The 23,709-nt window shown below is 34.0% G+C and overlaps 1 protein-coding gene across 5 annotated transcripts in view; it reads left to right on the top strand.

Annotated features, from left to right (window-relative positions):
* The window catches only part of ERBIN (erbb2 interacting protein), a 140,528-nt gene extending 117,108 nt beyond the window's left edge, over positions 1-23,420 (top strand). The window contains exons 21-27 of one of the 5 annotated variants that reach the window (XM_017537845.2): positions 2,216-3,761; positions 12,085-12,228; positions 15,347-15,466; positions 18,146-18,352; positions 19,413-19,505; positions 19,983-20,057; positions 21,336-23,420. In XM_017537845.2, the coding sequence (XP_017393334.1) occupies positions 2,216-3,761; positions 12,085-12,228; positions 15,347-15,466; positions 18,146-18,352; positions 19,413-19,505; positions 19,983-20,057; positions 21,336-21,443 (2,293 nt within the window). In that variant the 3' untranslated portion in view covers positions 21,444-23,420. The remainder of the gene's footprint in view (positions 1-2,215; positions 3,762-12,084; positions 12,229-15,346; positions 15,467-18,145; positions 18,353-19,412; positions 19,506-19,982; positions 20,058-21,335) is intronic. The other 4 variants (XM_017537847.2, XM_017537846.2, XM_017537848.2 and 1 more) reach the window with 4 other exon arrangements.
* The last annotated feature ends 289 nt before the right edge of the window (positions 23,421-23,709 follow it).

The raw sequence follows: 23,709 nt of genomic DNA, 5'->3' as shown, positions 1-23,709 counted from the left end.
AATTGCTTAAACCCAGGAGGTGGAGGTTGTGGTGAGCCGAGATCACGCCATTGCACTCCAGCCTGGGTAACAAGAGTGAAACTCCATCTCAAAAACAAAAACAATAAAAAAACAAAAAAAAAGAAGGTTCAAATACTCTTGACTGGTGTTGTATATTTGACTTAGGCTTAATTTTGTAGGACAAACTCACTGAGAGAGAGATAAATGTTAATTTGTGTAGCCTGGAATTTAGGCGAAGTCTAAAATACGTTTTATTGTTTAGGCTCTTGAGAAGGTTGGTTGTCTGTAATGTAGGCTATGGGTTTGAAAAGAAAAAAAAAAAAAAAGAAGAAATTTGGTTATCAGAGTAAGGCCCTGCCATTCTACCATAGTGTTATCCTATCAGCTAAACTCTGCTTGTTAGAAAGATGGGAGTTGGCTGGGCTGGCCGCAGTGGTTCAAACCTGTAATCCCAGCACTTTGGGAGACTGAAACAGGAGGATGGCTTGAGTCCAGGAGTTTGAGACCAGCCTGGGCAACATGGTGAAACCCTGTCTCTACCAAAAAAAATACAAAAGTTAGCCATGTGTTGTGGCACATGCCTGTAAAACCAGTTACCTGGGAGGCTGAGGTGGGAGGTGGAAGTTACCGTGAGCCCTGATCATACCACCACACTCCAGCCTGGGTGACAGAATTAGACCTTGTCTCAAAAAAAAAAAAAAAAAAAATTGGGGTTGGCTCGATGTGGTGGAACACCTGTAATCCTAGTACTTTGGGAGGCTAAGGTGGGTAGATTGCTTGAGTTCAGGAGTTCAAAACCAGCTTAGGCAAATGGTGAAACTATGAATCTATAAAAAAAATTAACCAGGTATGTTGGCATCTGCCTGTAGTCCCAGCTACTCCGGAAGCCGAGGTGGGAGGATAATTTGGGCCCAGGATGTTTAGGCTGCAGTGAGCCATGATCATGCCACTGCACTCCAGCCTGGGTGACAGAATGAGACCCTGTCTCAAAAAAGGAAAGATTGGCATTACTACTAAACCAGAAGTTTGATGTATGGAAAATTTTAACAATTATTTATAGTTGTTCTTAAATTTCAGACATATTTAAGTAAAATTTGTTTATTAATGTGTGTTTTTGGAAAAGAGAGATGAATTTTATGCCCGAAAATGAGTTCAGATATTGTGTAGTTATAATCACAATCAGTCATTTTTTTTCTATTCTTTGAATTTGTGGCTATGAGCTACTGTTTAAAATACTAATTTTTATAACCTCCTAGATGTTATAATATTAATTTGTTGAATAATAAAATTCTATTTATTTATTGTTGAGAAAGTGGTATGGTGTTTTCTAAATTCTGCTTTTAATATAATGAAATAAAGCCTAAGCAAGAAGTACAGCAACACCTTTTCGTGCTGTATTTCTAGTAATGAAAGTTATCTTTTTTGTAATGGGAAAACCAGTATTAGGGAATTTTTGTGGAAACATAACTTGAATATGTATACAAGAGGTCACAAATATGTTCAGTACCACCAGGTAAAAATAAAATATTTTCTATAATTTTGGAATGACATATTTAAAAGTATTTGCCAAATACAGCTAGCTACTTAAAAGAGTGATTAGACTCCATTTATCTTTTTATGCCTTTTACATATTTTATGTAAAACTTTGGACAATTATTCACTTCTTTGCTTTGTACAGTTTTCTTACCTATATATTTGAATGCAATAATAACTATGTACTTAGTCAACTATGATTAATTTGGTTAATAATGTAAAGCTTCAAAATTAACTATAAAATTGTCCTATGCTCATGACTCCACTATTCGTGTCACTAGTTTTCTCTCCATATATCTGCCCTCCATCAAGCATTTCATTTTTCCCACATTCATGAAAAGATGTAGCAAAGATTAATAATTCCACTTTTGTTCATAGTTAAGTCCCTTAAATTATTTTGTGACAGACTGAGTGTATTGATGAAAATTAATTTTGGTATTATCTGTGAATTCTAATTATATTACTTGTCTCCAACTGAATATAAAGCTATATTATCTATTAAGATAATATTTTAAAATGACATGATAATAAATGCCTTTTATCAACTTGTCTACCTATACAATTTAACTATTTATTAATTTATTTATTTTTAACATTTATTTGTAACATTATTTATTAATGTTCCCTGTTACTAAGAAAACTTGGCTTTATTATGTTTTTCATAAAATTATCTTTATTTTAGGCAAGAAGATGAAAATTTTAACAGCCTTTTACAAAATGGAGATATTTTAAACAATTCAACAGAGGAAAAGTTCAAAGCTCATGATAAAAAAGATTTTAACTTACCTGAATATGATTTGAATATTGAAGAGCAAATAGTTCTCATTGAGAAAAGTGTTGATTCAACAGCCACAGCTGATGACACTCACAAATTAGATCACATCAATATGAATCTTAATAAGCTTATAACTAATGATACATTTCAACCAGAGACCATGGATAGATCAAAAACACAGGATATTACATGTGGAACAGACTTTTTAAGCATTAATTCTAAAGAGGAAACTCAGCACTTGGAAAATGGAAATAAGTATCCTAATCTGGAATCCGTAAATAAGGTAAATGGACACTCTGAGGAAACTTCACAGTCTCCTAATAGGACTGAACCACATGACACTGATTGTTCTGTTGACTTAGGTATTTCCAAAAGCACTGAAGATCTCTCCCCTCAGAAAAGTGGTCCAGTTGGATCTGTTGTGAAATCTCATAGCATAACTAATATGGAAATTGGAGGGCTAAAAATCTATGACATTCTTAGTGATAATGGACCTCAGCAGCCAAATACAACAGTTAAAATCACATCTGCTGTCGATGGAAAAAATATAGTCAGGAGCAAGTCTGCCACATTGTTGTATGATCAACCATTGCAGGTATTTACTGGTTCTTCTTCATCTTCTGATTTAATATCAGGAACAAAAGCAATTTTCAAGTTTGATTCAAATCATAATCCCGAAGAGCCAAATATAATAAGAGGCCCCACAGTTGGCCCACAATCTGCACCTCAGATATATGGTCCTCCACAGTATAATATCCAATACAGTAGCAGTGCTGCAGTCAAAGACACTTTGTGGCACTCCAAACAAAATCCCCAAATAGATCATGCCAGTTTTCCACCTCAGCGCCATCCTAGATCAGAGAGCACAGAAAATCAAAGTTATGCTAAACATTCTGCCAATATGAATTTCTCTAATCATAACAATGTGCGAGCTAATACTGCATACCATTTACATCAGAGACTTGGCTCAGCAAGACATGGGGAAATGTGGGCCATCTCACCAAATGACCGACTCATTCCTGCAGTAACTCGAGGTACAATTCAGCGACAAAGTAGTGTGTCCTCCACAGCCTCTATAAATCTTGGTGATCCAGGTCCTACAAGGCGGGCCCAGATTCCTGAAGGAGATTATTTATCATACAGAGAGTTCCATTCAGTGGGAAGAACTCCTCCAATGATGCCAGGATCACAGAGACCTCTTTCTGCACGAACATACAGCATTGATGGTCCGAATGCATCAAGGCCTCAGAGTGCTCGACCCTCTGTTAATGAAATACCAGAGAGAACTATGTCAGTTAGTGATTTCAATTATTCACGGACTAGTCCTTCAAAAAGACCAAATGCAAGGGTTGGTTCTGAGCATTCTTTATTAGATCCTCCAGGAAAAAGTAAAGTTCCTCATGATTGGAGAGAACAGGTACTTCGACATATTGAGGCCAAAAAGTTAGAAAAGGTAATTGAACATGAGTTTTTCACTCTTTTCTTTATGAACTTAATTATTTTCCTTAAAAATAATTGGCATTCTTTGTTTTCTAAACAAGATGAAGCAAGGTACCCTGAATTACTGATTATCTCTTTATATTCTAGGTGTTTTTTTTCTGGTACTGGGAATAGAGTTCTGAATTTGAACTCAGCTGGGACAATTGGGTTAATAATGTTTGTTTCTATCCTCTCCCTTACGCCCCGCTGTTTCTAACAGAAATGTATTTATTTTATACGCTTATAAGTGTATCTCTTTTAGATTTTGCACACATACTAAATATACATTTGCCTCTGTTTAGCATTCTTTTTCTATTAATAATTGTTAATTATTTAAATATTATAGGAAAATATAGTTAACAGAATAACAAAAAAATGTATTGCAAATGTAATTATTTCATTTAATATTTTTCCCCAGTCCACAGTATATGAACTAACATTGTCACTGACACAGATGGCTTCTGGCATGGCGTTTATTCTTAACTTTTCTGAATTTCTGCATTTCTGACCTACTTAAATTCAGTTAAGTGTTTCTGTGGCTCTAGAGTGGCTTAGCAATAGTTGGTTAAATAACTAATGCTCCTGTTCAGTTTATAATTTTATGTGTAGGTACTCATCTGTTGAAAGGAGTTAAAATGTAAATACAAATACACACAGACACACACACATTTATAAATATATATATCCTTGTAAAACCAATATGAGTGCCATAGTCATGTGGCCCGAGTGTACAGGGCATGATCTTTCTTTAAGATTTAACTTTTTATTTACTCACTAGATTTTACCCAAGCATTATCTTTCCTTGCTTATTAAATATAAAATGTGTCCTTTTTTTTTTTTTTTTTTTTTTTTTCCTTAAAGACAGAGTCTCGCTCTGTTGCCCAGGCTGTAGTACAGATGCGTGATCTTGGCTCACAACAACCTCCACCTCCCGGGTTCAAGCGATTCTCCTGCCTCAGCGTCCCAAGTAGCTGGGTCTGCAGGTGTACGTCACCACGCCTGGCTATTTTTTTGTATTTCTAGTAGAGAGAGGATTTCACTGTCTTGGCCAGGCTGATCTCGAACTCTGTACCTTGTGATCCGCCTGCCTCGGCCTCTCAGAGTGCTGGGATTACAGGCGTGAGCAACCGTGCCTGGCCTAACATATGTTCTGCAACTTCAATTAGCCATTTAAAAAAATGTCTTAAATAAAATTTTCAGAAATAAATGCCTAAAATAGATAAATTGTATTTTATATAAGTTTACATGAAATGTGAGCCTATAATTGTTCTTTTTAGTGCAGTCCTCTCAACTTCAAGTAAACTTTAAATTGGTAAACATCCATAAGTATTAGGCTACTTCATTCTCATCTATCCAATTTATTTCAACTAGTAATTCTGTACACACTGTTGAGGCTATTTGAACTTGTGTGCTTTTTCTAAAGCACTTGGAAATGTCTTAAGCAGATGTGTTTTATAAATAAATTTCTGGTGATGGTGTGAAACTAGATTTTAAAGGCTATAGTCAAAGATACTGAGTTATGATGCTATTTAATGATCTAGATAAAAATGAAATGTGAACTGTTACCAGTGGAGTTAAGATAAATGAGTTCAAGAGAGAGTTCTGAAATAGACTTTACAAGAATTTGCTTCTGATTGAATATTCCTATAATCAGAAAGGAAAAGGGGTAAAGCTTGAGATTATTGTGCCTTGAATGACTGGTTGTTGGGAATGTCTTTATCTATTAGTGGGCATAGAGAGAGGAGTAGGAGGTTTGGAAGAAGGGATGAGTTCGATTTTTATGTTCTGTGTAGTTTCCATCTTATATGGCTGTTCTCCTACTTTCATGTCTGACAGAGATATACCTGGGTAAATAAGAAGCAAGTAGTAACTATCTCATTGTTCAGTGTGCCACTCAGCTTTTTTAAAATCGCCTAAAATACTTACATATTTTGAAATTCGTGGTACAGTTTCTTGAAGAGTATATGGCAGTAGTTTCTCAGTTGTGTCCACTGGTAATTTAGAGGTGTGAATTAATTGATTGAAACTAAAGAGAAACCTTGTGAGAAAAGAAATAGGTCAAACTGTGCCTGAACACAAATCTGCAGCTGATAACTCCCATTTCCAAGGATATCACACTTTGAAGTTATGAGGGGTGCTGATTCTCTCATATGCGTGCCGATACGCCCGCCTTCCAGACTACTAGTTGACTGCACTATAGTGTATTGTAGCTCATCTGTTGGGAAGCACTTCTAGCAAATACCAAAGTATATATCCTGCCGTTACTGTAGCTCTACTATATTCCTTCTAGGGTATTTTATTCTCCATGTTTTTCTTAAATGTATGCAATGTGTGCCTCTCGGTTCTTAAAAAGTATTCATATGTGAGACTGCTTTTACTTAACGCATGTGAAAGTTTTATTTTATTTTATTTTTTTTTTTTGAGACGGAGTTTCGCTCTTGTTACCCAGGCTGGAGTGCAATGGCGCGATCTCGGCTCACCGCAACCTCCGCCTCCTGGGTTCAGGCAATTCTCCTGCCTCAGCCTCCTGAGTAGCTGGGACTACAGACATGCGCCACCATGCCCAGCTAATTTTTTGTATTTTTAGTAGAGACGGGGTTTCACCATGTTGACCAGGATGGTCTCGATCTCTTGACCTCGTGATCCACCCGCCTTGGCCTCCCAAAGTGTTGGGATTACAGGCTTGAGCCACCGCGCCCAGCCGAAAGTTTTATTTTAAATGGATTCATATGTTTTATAAACCACTTTTTTAAAAGAATTTAAATTTTTAAAGAATTTTTTTGCTTTTTAAATTTTTTTCAAGAAAGCAGTTAGAGAGACATTTTAGTCTAACATTTCAGAATCCTAGCTCCGCTGCTCAGTTAGCTACTTGGACAAGTAACTTTGACTTTCCTTATGTTGGTTGCTTCATGTGCATATTAGGTGCCATGAAAGGAACTACTAGGACTGTTTAAAAAGTAAATGGGTTAATATATGCAAAGCACTTAGAATGGTACCTGGCATATATAACTAATTGCTAAATAAGTGTTTATTGCTATTATCTTCATCCTCATCATCACCATCTTTTAAATATAAAAAAAAATCAGCTGATTAAATTTGTTTTAAACAGTCAAATACTTTATTGTGCAGTAGGTTATTTTATGATGGTAAAATAATTGTGTTTTTCTTAAAATTTTAAATATAGTTCCTAATTTTAAAATATAAACAGATTTCTTGTATCAAAGATTAAGGTCTTTTTAGAAAGTGAAGATAGTCTCTGTCTGTTTAGATTGTAAAAATTTGTTTCAAATACCTATTAAGGATGAAGATCTTGAATAATATTTCTTTTATATATATTTGTCTGTCAATACCAATAAAATGTCAATAGAGACATTCGTATTTATACATACATACACACACAATAACAAAAATAGAAATTTCAAAAGAAATTTGATACTTCATGATTTCATTATCAGTCATTATCTCTTCTTCAGAAAATACAGTTCAGAAAATTATTTCATAATTTAGGAAATAACTGGTTTAAAAGATGAAATTTTAATATATTGCTAGTAATTATATGCGATGAAATTTGGGGACTTTTTGATAAATTTCTAAAATGTTTTCATTTTGAAAAATGATATGGCAAATGCAAGAGTAGTCACAGAAGATGGGCTTATTCAAGAAACAGTGCTTTTTGAAAAACAAAATTTTGATAAATAGGATTAAGATTAATAGGTAAAGATAAAAGTTATATCAAGAAGGAGTTCTGAGAGCAGAGAGAGACAAGGAGTTCAGCCTGGTTGAATTAGGGATTTATTTTGAGAACATTTCATAATAAAGTTTGGGCCAGATTATGGATATTAGAAAGCCATAATATGTAACAGTTCAGCTTATTTAGTATTTACAAAGTGCCAGAACTATCACTGTAAAATAACCTGGCTGTACAAATGTTTTTCAGTTCACATGAGTCCTGTGTGATATTTTTATTACCTCATTTTACCACAAGGAAATTTAGGCACAGAATAATTAAGTAATTTTCCCAGGAAAATGTGTGTTATGTAGTGGAGAGGAAATAACTTTAAAGCCTATCAGAAGAATTTCAAGTTGGCACAATAAACAATAGAGAGCCACTATTATTTCTTGAGCAGATAGAGCATTTTAGGATCTCTTTGGGAAAAGGGTTCAGGATGAATTGATAAGTAGTTTAGGAAACAGTTTCAATAATAAAACAGCCAAATAACAGATACTTGAGCTAGGGTTTCAGCTCTAGTGGTGTTGAGTCTGAAAAACACTTGGGTTAAAATTATTTAGCTTTAGAGATTGAATAAGAAAAATATTCAAGACGTAGCCAAGTTTTCTGCTTTGGGATATTTGGTCATCAACCTTATTTATTTTATTTTATTTATTTTTTAATAGAAAGAGGGTCTTGCTATGTTGCCCAGGCTAGTCTCAAACTCCTGGCCTCAAGCAGTCTTCTCGCCTCAGCCTCCCAAAGTGCTGGGATTACAGATATGAGCTACCATGCCCTGCCAAATATTTTTTTAAAAAAGATCTGGTAGTTAGGGAAATGAAGTCTTTAAAACATTGTGGTATAGTATAAAAGTCTGGCAAAAAATTAACTTAGTTGGTTTTGAATATATTGAATTTGATGTGATGATAATGTGTGCAAATAACATGGAACACAATTCGTTACTATAATTAGTGATGCAAATTTGAGATACAAACCAGGTGATGAGTGAATATTCCTAGGCAGTAATTATGTGGGATAAGAAAAAAGTGTGTTGTTAAGAGATACTGAAAAGATGTATTGTTTTAGGTTAGGTAATGTTAAATTGCTAAGATTGCTAGACACGCTTATTATCCCAAAGAACAGTCCATTCCAATTCAGTGATACGTACATACTTAAGATTTCAGTATCTTTTCCTGTCCTGCCTACCATTAACTACTAGAAATTTATTATTTTAAGGCAGCATGGTTTGAATAACTAACTTTACCTAGATTTTACCTTTGTTCTTCTTATAACCTAGGTCAGTGGTTTTCAAACATTACTATATGGGCTCTATAAATAAAACTGTGTATTCTGAGTAGTTTCAGAGATTTTCAAAGATTCATTTTGACCTGTGTGTCTGTGTGTTTTACTTTGTATGTGAACCAGCATCATTTATTTATTATCCCATTTTGCAATAATGAAATTTAGGCGCAGAATAATTAAGTAATTTTCCCAGGGTGATATATATGCTACGTGAAGGAGAGGGAACAACTCTAAAGCTGGTCAGAAAAATTGCAAGTTGACTAAATAAAGTGAAGCCACTGTTACTTCCTGCGCAGATATAGTACTTTAGCTTATATAATGTTAGGTATGGTTCTTTTGAGTTGTCTGAGAGTGGTTTAACGTGATTCTACCCCATTCACCTAAAAATAATTTTATTCAATAAAAATAATCCTTAATGAAGCATAATTTGAGTAATTTGCCAGTGAAAGTTAACTCTTTCTGTAAGTCTATAGTGTGGGGATACTTTCTTTTCATATGTTCAAAAAATTCTAATATCATGTAATGTGGTTCTGAAAATTGTCCCTGTTTTATTTATAGAAGCTACTTTGTGCTACATTCATGCTTTTAAGCATTAGATAATATAGTCAAAATGTGTGCACATTATAAGCATATTGTAAGTGCTACATACATATATTTACTAATTCACTAGTGTAATAGCAGCAGGATTTAGACTCCAAACTTCAAAGCATTGGTTCAAAGTGGTAGAAGATGATGGAGAATCTCTATTCACTCCTTTACACCCACAATCTTAATTCTGATGGCTAAGCAGATGTTTACAGATTTTCCCTGGGGACTTTCACAATGCCTGCCTTACCTCATGAGATAAGTCCCCAAATTAAAAGCTGATTTGCTCAGCTGAGAGTAATAATAATCTGTTGAAGCTTAAGTAGTTTTTAGACCTTTTAATAGTCACCCCTCTTACCTCCCACTGCCAAAACAAAACAAAACGAAGCAAAACTGTATCTGGAACCCAAAAATAGAAAGTAGATGTCACCTTGAAAATCTCAAAATTAATTTAACTAATAAGCAAAATTTGAAAAGGAATAAGAACTTTTTATTTTAAAGTTGAATAGTTACTATCAGCATTTACTCAGATTCTTTATGAGAACTCAGATAATATGATTAACACAATATGGTGTAAGTATTAGATTCACTTTTTATTATACAACTATCAGTATGTAATGAACAACGTTGCACAGGACATTATGCCTAGCATTTAATTAAGCTCTGCACAATGTATTATGACAGGGAGCAGTTTTATGTGGATGTCTGTGCACAAACCTGAATTTAAAACCAGACCTGTTTTGAGCTTCAGTCTTATTTGTCAGTGAAATATTTATAGTAAGCTCATATGTTTGGAGATGACAGAGAAAGCTTTTCTGCAAGATCTGTATATCATTAAAAGGGTTAATCAGGCCACTTGAGTCAATAACACATTAAAGCTCTCTGGATAACAAATGTGTGTGTCTGTTATGTATGTATGTATGTATGTATGTATGAATGATTTTCTTTTTTATTCCAATCAAATGTTTATGAAACCTCCGAATTGCCTCTGCTAAATCATTATCTTTGTTGAAGTGATTTGGGAAAATGCAGATCTGGGCTGTAAGTTCAGCTTTTTATTTGTTCATTACTTAAAATTCACAAAATAACTGGAAGTATATGTGGTAATTCTATAGATCCTTTCCTTCCTGGAATCCTGTAATGTTTCTTGGTATTAGATGTCAACTTCAAAATTTTGAGAAGGAATATATTTGCTAAGAGTAATACAGAAATTCTTGTTATGATATTTCTGTATTTCTTAATAACTAGTCATGCTCAAAATGTGGTTTCTCCAGTTTGACCATTAAGCCCTCAGTACTCAGGGACATGACTAAAAGCACTCATGAAAGAACAGCAGTTCAGGAAACTGGGAATAAACAAGTGGAACAGTGGGAATCAGGCAGTGCATTTCAGGCCGTTCTGGGATTAGCAATTAGTTATTCATATGAACTCAGTTTGTGAGAGGATTCCATCAGTGGCTCTTCAAATTTAAGCAAGCAAAGGCCACCAACTCCTAAAATACAGTGATCTTTAATACCAGTTTATTTGGGGAAAATTTGCCACACATTTTCTCATTTTCTTCTTCTTGTAATTATAGAGCAGCAGGAGCATTTTAAAAGTTACATCCATCAGCCTGGGCAATGTGGTGAAACCTTGTCTCTATGAAAAATAAAATTATCCAGGCATGGTGGTGCACACCCATGATTCCAGCTACTCAGGAGGCTGAGAGGCAGGAGGATGGCTTGAGCCCAGGAATTTGAGGCCAGCTTGGGCAACATAGCAAGACCCTTGTCTCTTTAAAAAGTAAATTTAAAAAGGGTATATCATAAATTTGTGTATGGTAAAACTATTTTCTATTGCAAGATATTTTTCTAAATATGGAAGGTAATTTTTAGAAATTGAAATGTGGTCAGGCACAGTGGCTCACACCTATAATCCCAGCAATTTAGGAGACTGAGGCAAAAGGATTGCTTAAAGGCAGGAGTTTGAGACCACCCTGGACAAGTGTAGTGATATCTCTTCTCTACAAAAATAATAATTAGCCAGGTGTGGTGACGAGGACCTATAGTCCTACCTACTCAGGAGGCTGAGGCAAGATCATTTGATCCCAGGAGTTTGAGGCTGCAGCGAGCCAGGAGCATGCTGTTGTACTCCAGACTGGGAGTCTACCTCTTAAAAAAGAAATTGAAATGGTATTTATACAAATACATTTTGTGCTGTGGTATGTATATTTAAATGCTCAGTTTAATATGTTAGAATTTTCATAAAGTGAAATAGAATCTCTAAAAATTCATTTGACTTAGAATTACTGGTTGATAGTAAAATTTATCTTTAGATAGAGAAATTCGTTTATGTTCTGTGTATGACTTTAGATACACATACACTGCATATGGTGTCAATTCCTTTTTTTTTTTTTTTTAAACATATATAAGATGTGTTAGAAGTAAAGGAAATAGCATTCCAAAAGCAGTATATGTCTACTTTCTTCCTTTGCTTAAACATGTGAATGGTTGTATTTACATGTAATTTGTGTATATGTGTATGTTGTCATGTAAATACATGGTAAATGGTTCCAATTTCTTTCAGTGGCTCTTAAAATTTGGTGTTGCATGATACTTCTGTGGTTTTGGGGTTACTTGTGAATAAGTCTACGTATATAACATGTCTTGTGGATTTTGCATGCTACACTAATCTCTGTTAACTCTGTCCCCTCTTTATTCAGAGCATGCTGTCAAGGTCCTTTAATTCCAATTTTACTGCTGTAAGCAGTTTTCACTATGGCAGCTCTAGGGATCTGCATGGCAGCCAGGGCAGTCTTGCCTTGAGTGTTGCAGACGGAAGAGGTTCTGGTGGGCACATTTTTCGAGTGAGTACCTACATTAGACCAATACTTTTAGCTTGTAGAAGAGAAAACCCAAAATTTTAAGTGTTTGATTGTTTCCAGGAAACACTTCTAAGTGTTTTAATATTTCTGGGTGAGAGTAGAAACCTTGATTTCCTCTGAGTTCTTCCATGGCTTAGTTCTAAATCATTCTTCAAAGCTGATACAGTCATTATCTCTTGAGTTTCTTTGGTCATAAAATAATGATATAGTTAGCTCTTGTTTATGCAAAAAGCAGTGAACAATAGGAATAACTGAGAGATTTTTTAAAACTATTGTTTGTGGTATTTTTTCTTTTAATATTAAAATTTTCTATTCCTGACTAAAGATTTTAAGGCTATGCTATATGTAGTTCAGAGAGCTGTTAATAGGGAGGAAAAATTTTAATTCCAGCGATTGAGAATTGACTGAGAAAAAGCACTAACCTGAACTAAGGTTAATCATAATTCACTGAGCACAATTAACTGTGAGGCTGTAGAAATTGTAATAAGTATCAATGAAAAGACAAAACACCAGTCCTTTTTTACTCACTTTTTACCATATTTCCTTAGTAGTGAAGAAGAAAGATTTATGATTTTAAACAAAATTAAGTGTTGGGGGGATAAAAAGGCAGAGAAAGAGAAAGAACAACTCTGGCTTGGCCCTGTTTTAACATTTTTTTCCCACAACAACTTGAAGTGGTAGCATGGTCTCTAAAATATTTTCTTCTACCCCTCTCCTTCAATCCTGAAAATACTTTTTTCTCTCTAATAACCCTATTTTGTCCTTTCCTTATAGTTTCCATGTGAATTCTTTGCTTACTTCTGGGTCCTTCACTTCTACCTGAGCTATGGTATCTCCCATTTTAATATATCCCTGGGTTTGTTCTGTGGTGTTCTGGACTAGGAGCAGTCTCCTGGATAATCTTTGCTCTGGCTGTACCTGACCTAGATTACCCTGTCTTTTGTCACTTGCCACCATGTGATTCCTATGCTGTTAGAGTGTCAGCAGTCATGTTGAAATCTCCCAATTTATTTTATGTTATTTGCTTATTTAGAAATGGAGTTTCATTCTTGTTGCACAGGCTGGAGTGCAGTGGCGCGGTCACCGCTCACTGCAACCTCCACTTCCCGAGTTCAAGTGATTCTCCTGCCTCATCCTCCCGAGTAGCTGGGATTACTGGCACCTGCCACCACACCTGGCTAATTTTTGTATTTTTAGTAGAGATGGGGTTTCACCACATTGGCCAGGCTGGTCTCGAACTCCTGACCTCAGATGATCTGCCTGCCTCAGTTTTGCAAAGTGCTGGGATTACAGGCGTGAACCACTGTGCCCAGCCAGGAACCACCCAATTTAAAATATGTGAGAGAAGGGTGATAATTATCAGTCCCTCATTCCAGGAGTCCATGGAGGTAAAGATTGGTGGCTTTTATCAAGGATAATCTTTGCCATTTATCTCACCTGGAACAATTGTATTTTCCAGATACTTTTATAGTAACATTTTGTGCTTGTTTTTTTTTATTTTTTAATTCAGAGCCTTTGAGTCCATTGAATTTTACTTTTTCCTTCATGGTATGCTTGTTCTTTAAAAAAGTAGATAAACATACATTCACACTTGAGTTTGAATTTCAAGCTAGTGCTAAATTCATCATTATGTATTCTCAAAGCACATCTCAAAAAGGGAGAAGGAAAATAAAGTATTCATTGCATAAATACACAAAATTAGATCAAACCACATCTAAAAATTCTAAGCCATGGTTTGAACTAACTGCATATGATAGATCTGTTACAGATATAATTTCTATGATTAAATTAGAAATCCTTTATATGTATGCTGTAATATAACAAAGATTTTAGATTATTTTTTCAATATGATGTAGTTTGCATTTCTTTGTTGCTAGCTGTAAATTGTTTTGAAAGTAACAGTAGTGCTATTTATCACAATCTGTTTTCTAAAATACATCTGGGATCTTTAGAACTAAAATTGAAGTGAAAAACATATGTGTCTTGCTTCCTGGCATATTTATAATAAGAAATATTCAGAGGCTCTCTGCAGTGACTCACACCTGTAATCCCAGCACTTTGGGAGGCCAAGGCAGGAGGATCACTTGAGCCCAGGAATGTGAGATCAGGCTGGGCAATGTTGGGAGACCCTGTCTCTGACCCCTCCAAAAAAATGAGAAAATTAGCCAGGTGTGGTAACACCATACCTATGATCCCAGCTACTCAGGAGACTGAGGTGGAAGGATTGCTTGAATCCAGGAGGTCACGGCTGCAGTGAGCCGTGATCACACCACTGCACTGCAGCCTGGGTGACAGAGTGAGACTCTGTTTCCAAAAAAAGAAAGAAAGATTGATTCAGGGATAATGAGATTGGTCTGTTTTTCCCCTATTTTGGGAAAGTATAATACAGGGATATTATTTGGCCTATAAAGGTATTAATCAGTTAATTGGTTTTAATAACATTTCTCCAAATCAGTACTTTGGAACTATCGAACTAGTATCAGTGTGGCAGAATTAAGCTAAAGCAAATTTTATATAATTTCACACCCTAATCTTATCCCAATAGAGCAAATTTTATAAGACTGTAAGTGTATTGGCTCATCATTAAAATTTAGGGGGGGGAAATATCCCATGTTTTACTGTTCTGTTAGAAGAACAGCAGTTAATTTTTTTTTTAACCAAAAATCTTTTTATAATGCTCAACACAAGTGTGTTTTAGTTGGTCTTAACGTTTGAGACTCTGAACTTTTATTAATTAATAACTACATTTATTGCTCAAAGGTGGCAAAAGCTAGGCATTACTGTAAGTAAAACCCTAAAAGGAAAAAAGAACAAACAGAAGAATTTGTCTTCTACATGTGTGTATCATACATAAATAGATTAACAATATATTTTCATATAAGCTTTTCATACGTACAAAAACAAACATCTTGCTGTGTACCTTTGGAAGAAGTGAAAGATAACTAATTGATGGCAGTGATGATGGCAGTGTTTGATTTGGGTTTTCATCTTTGCACTATTTGGCAATATTTTGTCCTAATCTTCTCTCAAGTGTCATCATTTTGGTTTCATATCTTAAAGAACAGTATTTGTTTACTTTTTATTTCCTGCTCATTTGAAGCATCCCCAGACATCCAGTCCAACAGATCCTTGTCAAGATGGTATATTCATTTCAGGACAGCAGAACTACTCATCAGCCACAGTTAGTCACAAAGATGTTCCTCCAGACAGCTTGATGAAAGTAGGTGCTCAGAGAAAAAAATCTAGTGTCTGTGAGCTTCCTATATTTTGCAACTTTTGGAGTAGAAATATGTGCTTTAGCTGAAAGTACTTTTTTGAGGGCTTTCCTCCCTTGATTAGTAAGGATTTTAAAAATATCAGAAATACAAAATAGAATTTGACCCTGTCTACTATTTCTCAGTTTATTCCATGATTTTTCCATGCTGGAGAATTATTTTATTTTTGCATTGAAATTTCTATTATATTGTACCACCTATTTATTTTACCATTTGAATCAAGGCCTTTTTGGTATTCCTGATAGTAAAACTATTTGGAGAATTGAAGATGAAGTTGTGTTAAATTCTTCATTCTAGGATCTTTTATTATTACTTAAGTCAAATGTAATTACTTCAAATATACTTAGAAATCATCTTGAAAGACTTTGTATATGGTAGAATAGATGATGGTTGTGTTCTTAGTACTTTTGTTGCAATTAACTATATATGGCCAGTGCCAGAGAGAGAATTTTTTACTATCCTTCCTCAACTATTGTTTCTTATTTTCCTGATTCCATGCCTCTAGTATGACCAGATATAATTATGAAGTGTCGTTATCTATTACATAAAACTTTTCTGTTGCTCTTCAAAATAGCCACCTGATCATCTAATATATAAGTTCATAAGTTTCTATTATTTTACCCTTTTTTCTTTTAATTGAGCTTTGTCATCCAGTTTTTTGTTTGTTTGTTTGTTTTTTAATTACATACATTTAGTGGTTTAGGGTTACTGAGTTTAATACTTTTTAATTTCCTGAGCCATCTGCTAATTGTAGCTTAATATATTCCATGTGTATGTTTAACAACGATGTAGGCAAGACCAAATATCTGGTGTCACGGAGTCTTAAGGCCAGTAGTAATTATTACCTGGATTTTTCCCGGGAGAAAGATACTAAATTTGCATGCAGGAATAAATGGTATAAACATAGACAAAATCGTGGGCTATTTGCAGAATTGTGTGTAACTAATAAAGCAACAGCACAACCAGTTAATTACTCATGGCCAAACCAGATGCATTAAATCTACAGTGATCAAGTAATAAACAGGTTTTTTCCCCCAAAAATGTAGGACTGATATAGCACTTCATTTTTCTTCTCTCTAACCAATATAAGATTTGTCGTAGAGTAATATCCTTGTGTCCTGTCACAAAATATGCATGTGTGTTCCCAGACATCAGAATTTAAGTTCTCAGCAATAACACAGGTTAACAGTGAAATAGAATGCCTTGTTTAAAAAGTACAAACCTTCACCAAAGCTAAGCTACTTTGTATCTTTCAGCAAGGTTCACCAAGAAAAGCATGCAGTTGTGAAACTGTTGCCATATCTTTCTCCAAACTTTTCTACTTTTGGATAATTTAGGGAAATGAACCTCAACTGTTTCCCTCATAGTTTTCCCATAATTCCCTTGTCAATGAGATTTTCTTTCTCTTAATAACCAACAAATATTTTTTTCTACACAAAAATATTTTTATATGCAAATATTTGTAGTGTGACTGTAACCTCTTTTTTTGTTTGTTTGTTTGTTTGTTTGTTTGGAGATTGAATCTCGCTCTGTCACCCAGGCTGGAGTGCAGTGGCTTGCCCACAGCTCACTGCAGCCTCAAACTATTGGGCTCAAGCGATCCTCCTACTTGAGCCTCCCAAGTGGCTGGGACTACCTATGTGTACCACCATGCCTAACTAATTTTTTTTTTTTAAGAGATGGGGTCTTGCTGTTTTGTCCAGGTTGATCTTGAACTCCTTGCCTGAAGCAATCCTCCTGTGTAGGCCTCCCAAAGTGCTGGGAATATAGGGATGAACTACTGCACCCCACCTCTTAATTTTAAAGATATATTCCTCATGGTACCGAAATAAGCTATTAGCCACATTTCTACAAAGCTGATTTTAAGTCAGGTTTATTTTCTTAAAAAAAATGAGAGGCATTAAAACAAAGATCTTTAACAACAACAAACCAATAATTTCAAGTTTTTTTGTTTTTTTCTTTGTGAAGAATAGGGTAGAATGTCAACATTTAATTTTTGTGGCTATTAGTCTATGGAATTATTAAGAGATTGTAAAAGTTTCTAACATACATACAAGGAATAAGTCAGTTTTCTACTACGTAGATAGCTGAATTGACTTGTTAATTTTGGAAAGGAGGGAATAAAAGTAGAAAAGTATATTCAAATTTGGAAAGAATTTTTACCACAAAATTAGTTTTTTTCTGAAGAAAAACATCAGCAAATGTGTCTTTTGTGTATGTGTCTTTGATTTAGTATGAGAAAAGATACACATCTCATAGATTGGCTTAAATTTTAAAATTTTGACATACTATGTGCCATTTTAACATTTGGTTGCTGTAAGATAGATCTAAGAAAATACAAATATTGCTCACAGAAAAGAATTTAAATGTAGATATGATGTACTTCCATTTGAAAGCTTAAAAATGTGAATTTAACAAGTACTCAGGAAACTTTAGAATTAAGACATTAATAGCTTATTGCTTTTAAGATTTAAAAGTATAGAAAAATAGTAAGTGGCATGGTATTGTTTGACTTCTTAGAATGTGAAAACTCTAGTGCTTTTGTGATGCTCCAAGAAGAAATCCAAATATTTGAAATAAGACATTATTATTGGTCATTTTAAGATACTTCATGTTTTTCTTAGATGCCTTTGAGTAATGGACAGATGGGCCAGCCTCTCAGGCCTCAGGCAAATTATAGTCAAATACATCATCCCCCTCAGGCATCTGTGGCAAGGCATCCCTCTAGAGAACAACTAATTGATTACTTGATGCTGAAAGTGGCCCACCAGCCTCCATATACACAGCCCCATTGTTCTCCTAGACAAGGCCATGAACTGGCAAAACAAGAGGTAAGAATAATCAAGACTATTTGAAATATGGGACTAAGCTTTTTATGTGTTTTTATAGGTTACTTAATTATTAGCAATAAATCCATATAGAATTTTAACATAGTTATTACCATTTTGTTTAAAGTTTTACTTTTATGTTACATTTATAAGGTGTTAAACTTGGTAATTTTTATTTGACTTTGTGTTTATATAGGATTTAGGATTTTGGGCCTGATTTTTTTAGTGCAGTTGCTTTTCCACAACTGGTTGATACTCCAGTAGTCAGACATTTCTTACGAATATAAATAGGAGACCATTAAGCTGAACTTGTTCTGTGACACTTAAAATCTTAATTCCTTAGATTTTGAAATTTGACTACAGACTTCAAACTACTTTGAGTATTTAATATTAAAAAGTGAGCCACACATTCATATATCTTGATAGTTATTAATAACATGATCAATAATATTAGAAAGTTAGGTAGAGATCAAACAGTTTATTCATTTTGGTTGTGTCTCTGGTGAAAGGGAGTGTTTTATTCTTGCATCTTTTTTCATAGCATGGTTATAAAAACTATCAATAGTTCCTGTTTTAAAATCCCCACTCCTTTGAAGCCTTTAAACAGATTCAATAAATGAAGAGTTGATAATCACAAAACCATCAATGGATCTTTTAGATATCTTATGAAACAAGCCAGTAAACAGAGACACTGTGTAATTTAGATGTCCCACAAGTGTAAACTGATATATATAAAAGTTTTGTTTTTATGTACTATGTCATTAAAATCTGTGATGTCTAAAAAGTAAAACAGGTTCAGTATTAATTGATTCCTTATCCTCATAAAACTAGCAATAAAATTAGGAGCTATGCTTTATATAATCCCAGCTCTGCCTTTAACTCACTAACTCATTAACATAATATTCTATGTTGTATTTCACTTCATCTGACCAAATGTTTATTTTTGATGAATTCTTATTTATGTTTGCGTGGACTTAATCCATCAATATTTAAATATGGATGTTGTTGCATTATAACTTTTTCTGAAATAGTAATGGTTTCCTTTATTTTCATATTAATTCAGATTCGAGTGAGGGTTGAAAAAGATCCAGAACTTGGATTTAGCATATCAGGTGGTGTCGGGGGTAGAGGAAACCCATTCAGACCTGATGATGATGTAAGTTTTCTTTGTATATTCTCAAAACATCTATAAAGCTTTATTTACTAATTCAATATTTCTTATATGTAAGTGAAAATCAAGCAGATGTTTATGTAAGTCTAGGTAGATATCACCTTGATTTCCTTTGCTGTTTTTTAGCTTTCTGTTTTATAATTTGATAAGTTCAAGTTAATTGAAGAAAAGCAATTTAACCAAAAACTTTGAATGTTTATGATATTATCAAGTGATTTTTAATTGTCTTAACGCTTTTTCACGCATCTATTGAAGTAATTTTATTTAACAAATATCAGTAACGGCAGAATTGCTAGGGGTAAAAAGAACTAGTTTGTCACAGTATTATTCAGAGAAGTCAGGGAGAAAACTCGTACCATGATTCAAATATTTGCATGATGTGGTGGAAAAATTACTCCTTGTTACTCTATTATTTATACATACTGTTTTTAGTTAAATAATTATTATTTTTTGTTATTAAAGGGTATATTTGTAACAAGGGTACAACCTGAAGGACCAGCATCAAAATTACTGCAGCCAGGTGATAAAATTATTCAGGTAATTAAAATAAATATTTATTTATTTATTTTTCATTTTATAACACTGTTGTTTTCAGAGTTTAAAATGTATTCACTTTAAAAATTGTGATTAAAAGTGTGATACATCATAGGATTTTGTTTAAGTTCAGGAATGCTAATTTTTACTAATTTGAGGGGGATTAGAGTACCATTTCTTGGATGTGGGCTGTTGTCCTTTCAGAAATGGAGAAGAAAAATTTTAAATCTGAGAAACTCTTCTTATTTTTCTCTGTCCCCTCCTTTTCTTTGTTCTTTCAGCTACTCATTTTACCTAAACGCTTGTAGTCTTAGGAGGAAGACAAGCCTAGGACACAAGTGTAGCTCTCATTTTCTACTCTTACTGTCACTGCTCTTAGTTGAGAACTAAAAAATAACCCTCAAACAAAACAAAACAAAAAAACCAGACAGACATTCAAGTCTAGTAGCTGCAGATTCTGAAAGCCAGACTGAGTTTGAATTCTAGTTCCAACACTTTTTAAAAATAAAATTAATTAAAAAAATTTTTTTAAATAATTTAAAGCTTAGAGAAAAGCCACAATAATTTGCCACATTGTCTTTAGCATTTATTCTCCTCTTTCTTCTCCTTTTCTCCCTCCCTGTCTCTACACACACACACACACACACACACACACACACACACACACTCACTCTCATACAGTTATACACAGTTATTTTTGTGAACCATTTGGGAATCTGTGGTTTCAGTTTTGTAACTGAACAAGTTACTTTCTCCATGCCGGGGCTTTCTCTTCTCTAAAATAAGATGGTGAAAGAATCTTTTTTGAGCATTACGAGAATCAAAGGATCTAATTCATGTTACACACTTAGAATTCTGTGTTTGATACACAGTAGAACCTCAGTAAATATTAACCTTAATTGTGAGAAATACAGTGGACTTCATGTGATGGCTCACAACAATGGGAAGACTAGGCCTTGCCCTCTGCTACCCCACAGTTTAGTCACCTCAGATGCACATTATTATTATGTAACGCCATGTCTGACATTATTTCTTACATAAGTGATTCCTAATATTGGGCTACTACATAGGAATTCTCTGAAAAATTGGACAAAATACACATTTCTAGACTCCATCTTCAGAGACTATTCCTTGGTTTGGGTAGGGCCTGTGAATCTGTATGTTATTTTAAGTTGTCAAAGTGATTCATATTTTCTTCCAGGTTTGTGAATTACTTGACAGAAATGCAAATAAATTACTAGAAAATGTACTTCCTAAAAGCATTTTTCCTCTTTTTTCTAGGCTAATGGCTACAGTTTTATAAATATTGAACATGGACAAGCAGTGTCCTTGCTAAAAACTTTCCAGAATACAGTTGAACTCATCATTGTACGAGAAGTTTCCTCATAAGCACTGTGGACAAAAAAAAGGGGGGGAAGACAGCAAGATTTATTGGAAGATACTTGCAGGGGAAATTAATATTTTGACTATTTTTATATATAAAGAAGAACTCAAAAAATTATGTTCAAATTTGTACATTAATGAAGTAATGGAACTTGTGGTTAGAGGGAAAGAACCACTGTACAGAATATAAAGAAGACTGTTGAATTCATACCATATAAAACTTGTTAGGTTTTTAAACATAGCAATCAAGGTTACAAAAACAAACCTGTGTTGTTTTTGTATAGATTGTAGGTTTATTTTTGGATTTCATACATGACTGAACTGTGTGCAAGGCAATAGTTAGCCTTGATTTTAGCCCAGAGACAGATGGCAGAGCTATCTATCTCATAGCTTTTATGCCCTTATTTTTATTCAACTGGTATTAATGTCTTTCTCCTGAAAGTACTTTTTTTGATGTGGGCAAGATATTTGAAGTGTTGGCTTTTGCTATGTGCATATTGAACTGAAGAGTGAGTAGGTGAAGTTGGTGCTGGTGGGTTCACTTTCCAAGGCCAGATTAAAACAGTTATTTTCTATAAAAATCTGGAAGCAAAGAATGAGGACGGGGGAAGCTATGTGGCAGTATGTTTTTATTAAGAGAACAATGCAATAAAATATGTAATGTCTTTTTTAAAAAGCAAAAAAGACAATAATTGCATTTTATGAGCTCTGCAGGATCTGTTCTTGTCATAGCCATTGACTATACATTGGCTACTGGTGATTCAGTTTTTAATTTTTTAGTCACAGGAAAATTTCAACTCTACTGTAGATGCATGTCCATGCATTTTCTGTGTTATGGAAATCCCCTGATTTTTTTTTTTTTTTTTGCAAATGGTGGTACTTGCAATCTGTTTTATAATTAGTGCTCCATTTAAATCTAATTTATAATTTTTATTTTAAGCAGCAAATGAAACAAAAATGGCCAGTTTTAAGACTGTGTTGCCTGTAACACAAAACGTAAGAAAGTTTAGTATGAAAGCCTCTTTTTTCTGTTTGGCCTTGCATTGCCTTGGTAAAGTAAAAAAGGAAACAGTACGCATGGAGCTAGGAAACCAAAGTAAGTTTGTGAAACTGGCACAGTGATAGAGAATTGCTGTGGAGAGTTGTAGAGCAAAGGTATGGGTCCTTGAGGCCTACCAGTTTGTAAAGGTGTTCAAATAAAGGGCTGTTTCTACAGGTAACATTAAATGTGAACTCAACACTTCAGAGTCTTTAAAGGGTTTCTACGTGTATCAGTGTAATAGTGTTTTACCACCAACTGCCTTTGTTCCTAGTTACTGTAACAAATATTTGATGATAATAGAGGTTTATTAATTTTGTTATCCAGACCATTAATTTTATTTTTTTGTTTTGTGTAATCAAATAAAATTTGAGTAACATGCAATGATAAGGATTAATGCATGGTTATTTGGACCAGAAAAAGTGCCATAGAAGACCAATAACTGTTTAGTTGAGGCTAGTCTGGAACCTTTCATTAGAGCAATATTTGGTTATTGCACTTCATTTTATTTACTAAAATGCAATTTGGGAATTTTTAATCTGCTATGCTTTATCAACCTTGATTTTAATTAAGACTTTTATAAGACTAGCTTTAAACACCAACCCACATTATTTTTGCAAAAGCGAGTTGGACTCATGTTCCATTCTTGCTAGTCAGAGTGAATAGGCAGCACTTTTAAAAATATGTGAACTCAAATATTGCACTTCTTTCAAGATGTTATCAATTGGTTATTGTACTGTATAGTTTTAATAATTTTGATTGAAACCCTTTAACAACTCTTTGTAAATTTTAACTCATTTTAGTTGATTTTCAGTACTATTTACATAGGAATTGATTTTTATGGATATAGTAGAAGAAATGTGCTGTATTTTGATAAAATTCACTTATTGTATGTGTGTTGTAATCTCTAAAAAAAAAAAAAAAGGACAGCTTCTTTAAGACAAGTCTCGGTGTTCCCTTTATTCTTAGTTTGTTTTTAAATATTAATTTTTTCCTTTTACCGATTTCAGATTTTCACAGTCATATTCTACTTTTAATCAGAAATACATTTAATAAGTATAGTTGTGAAGTTTTCAACTACTTTACCTTGAACACATACATAGATTATAATTTTGGAAAAGGAATTAAGCCTCTCAGAACAATGGATCTTCAGTTCCATTAACCTTAACTTCACTGTCTGCACATTACATTGAAGTATTCTAAGTGCAACAGATAGTTATATCACTGGTATTT

Source organism: Cebus imitator, unplaced genomic scaffold (genome assembly GCF_001604975.1).
Source record: "Cebus imitator isolate Cc_AM_T3 unplaced genomic scaffold, Cebus_imitator-1.0 Scaffold107, whole genome shotgun sequence".
NCBI classification, from domain to species: domain Eukaryota; kingdom Metazoa; phylum Chordata; class Mammalia; order Primates; family Cebidae; genus Cebus; species Cebus imitator.
Note: the sequence above shows the minus strand (reverse complement) of the source record. Positions and strands in the feature narration are given on the sequence as shown.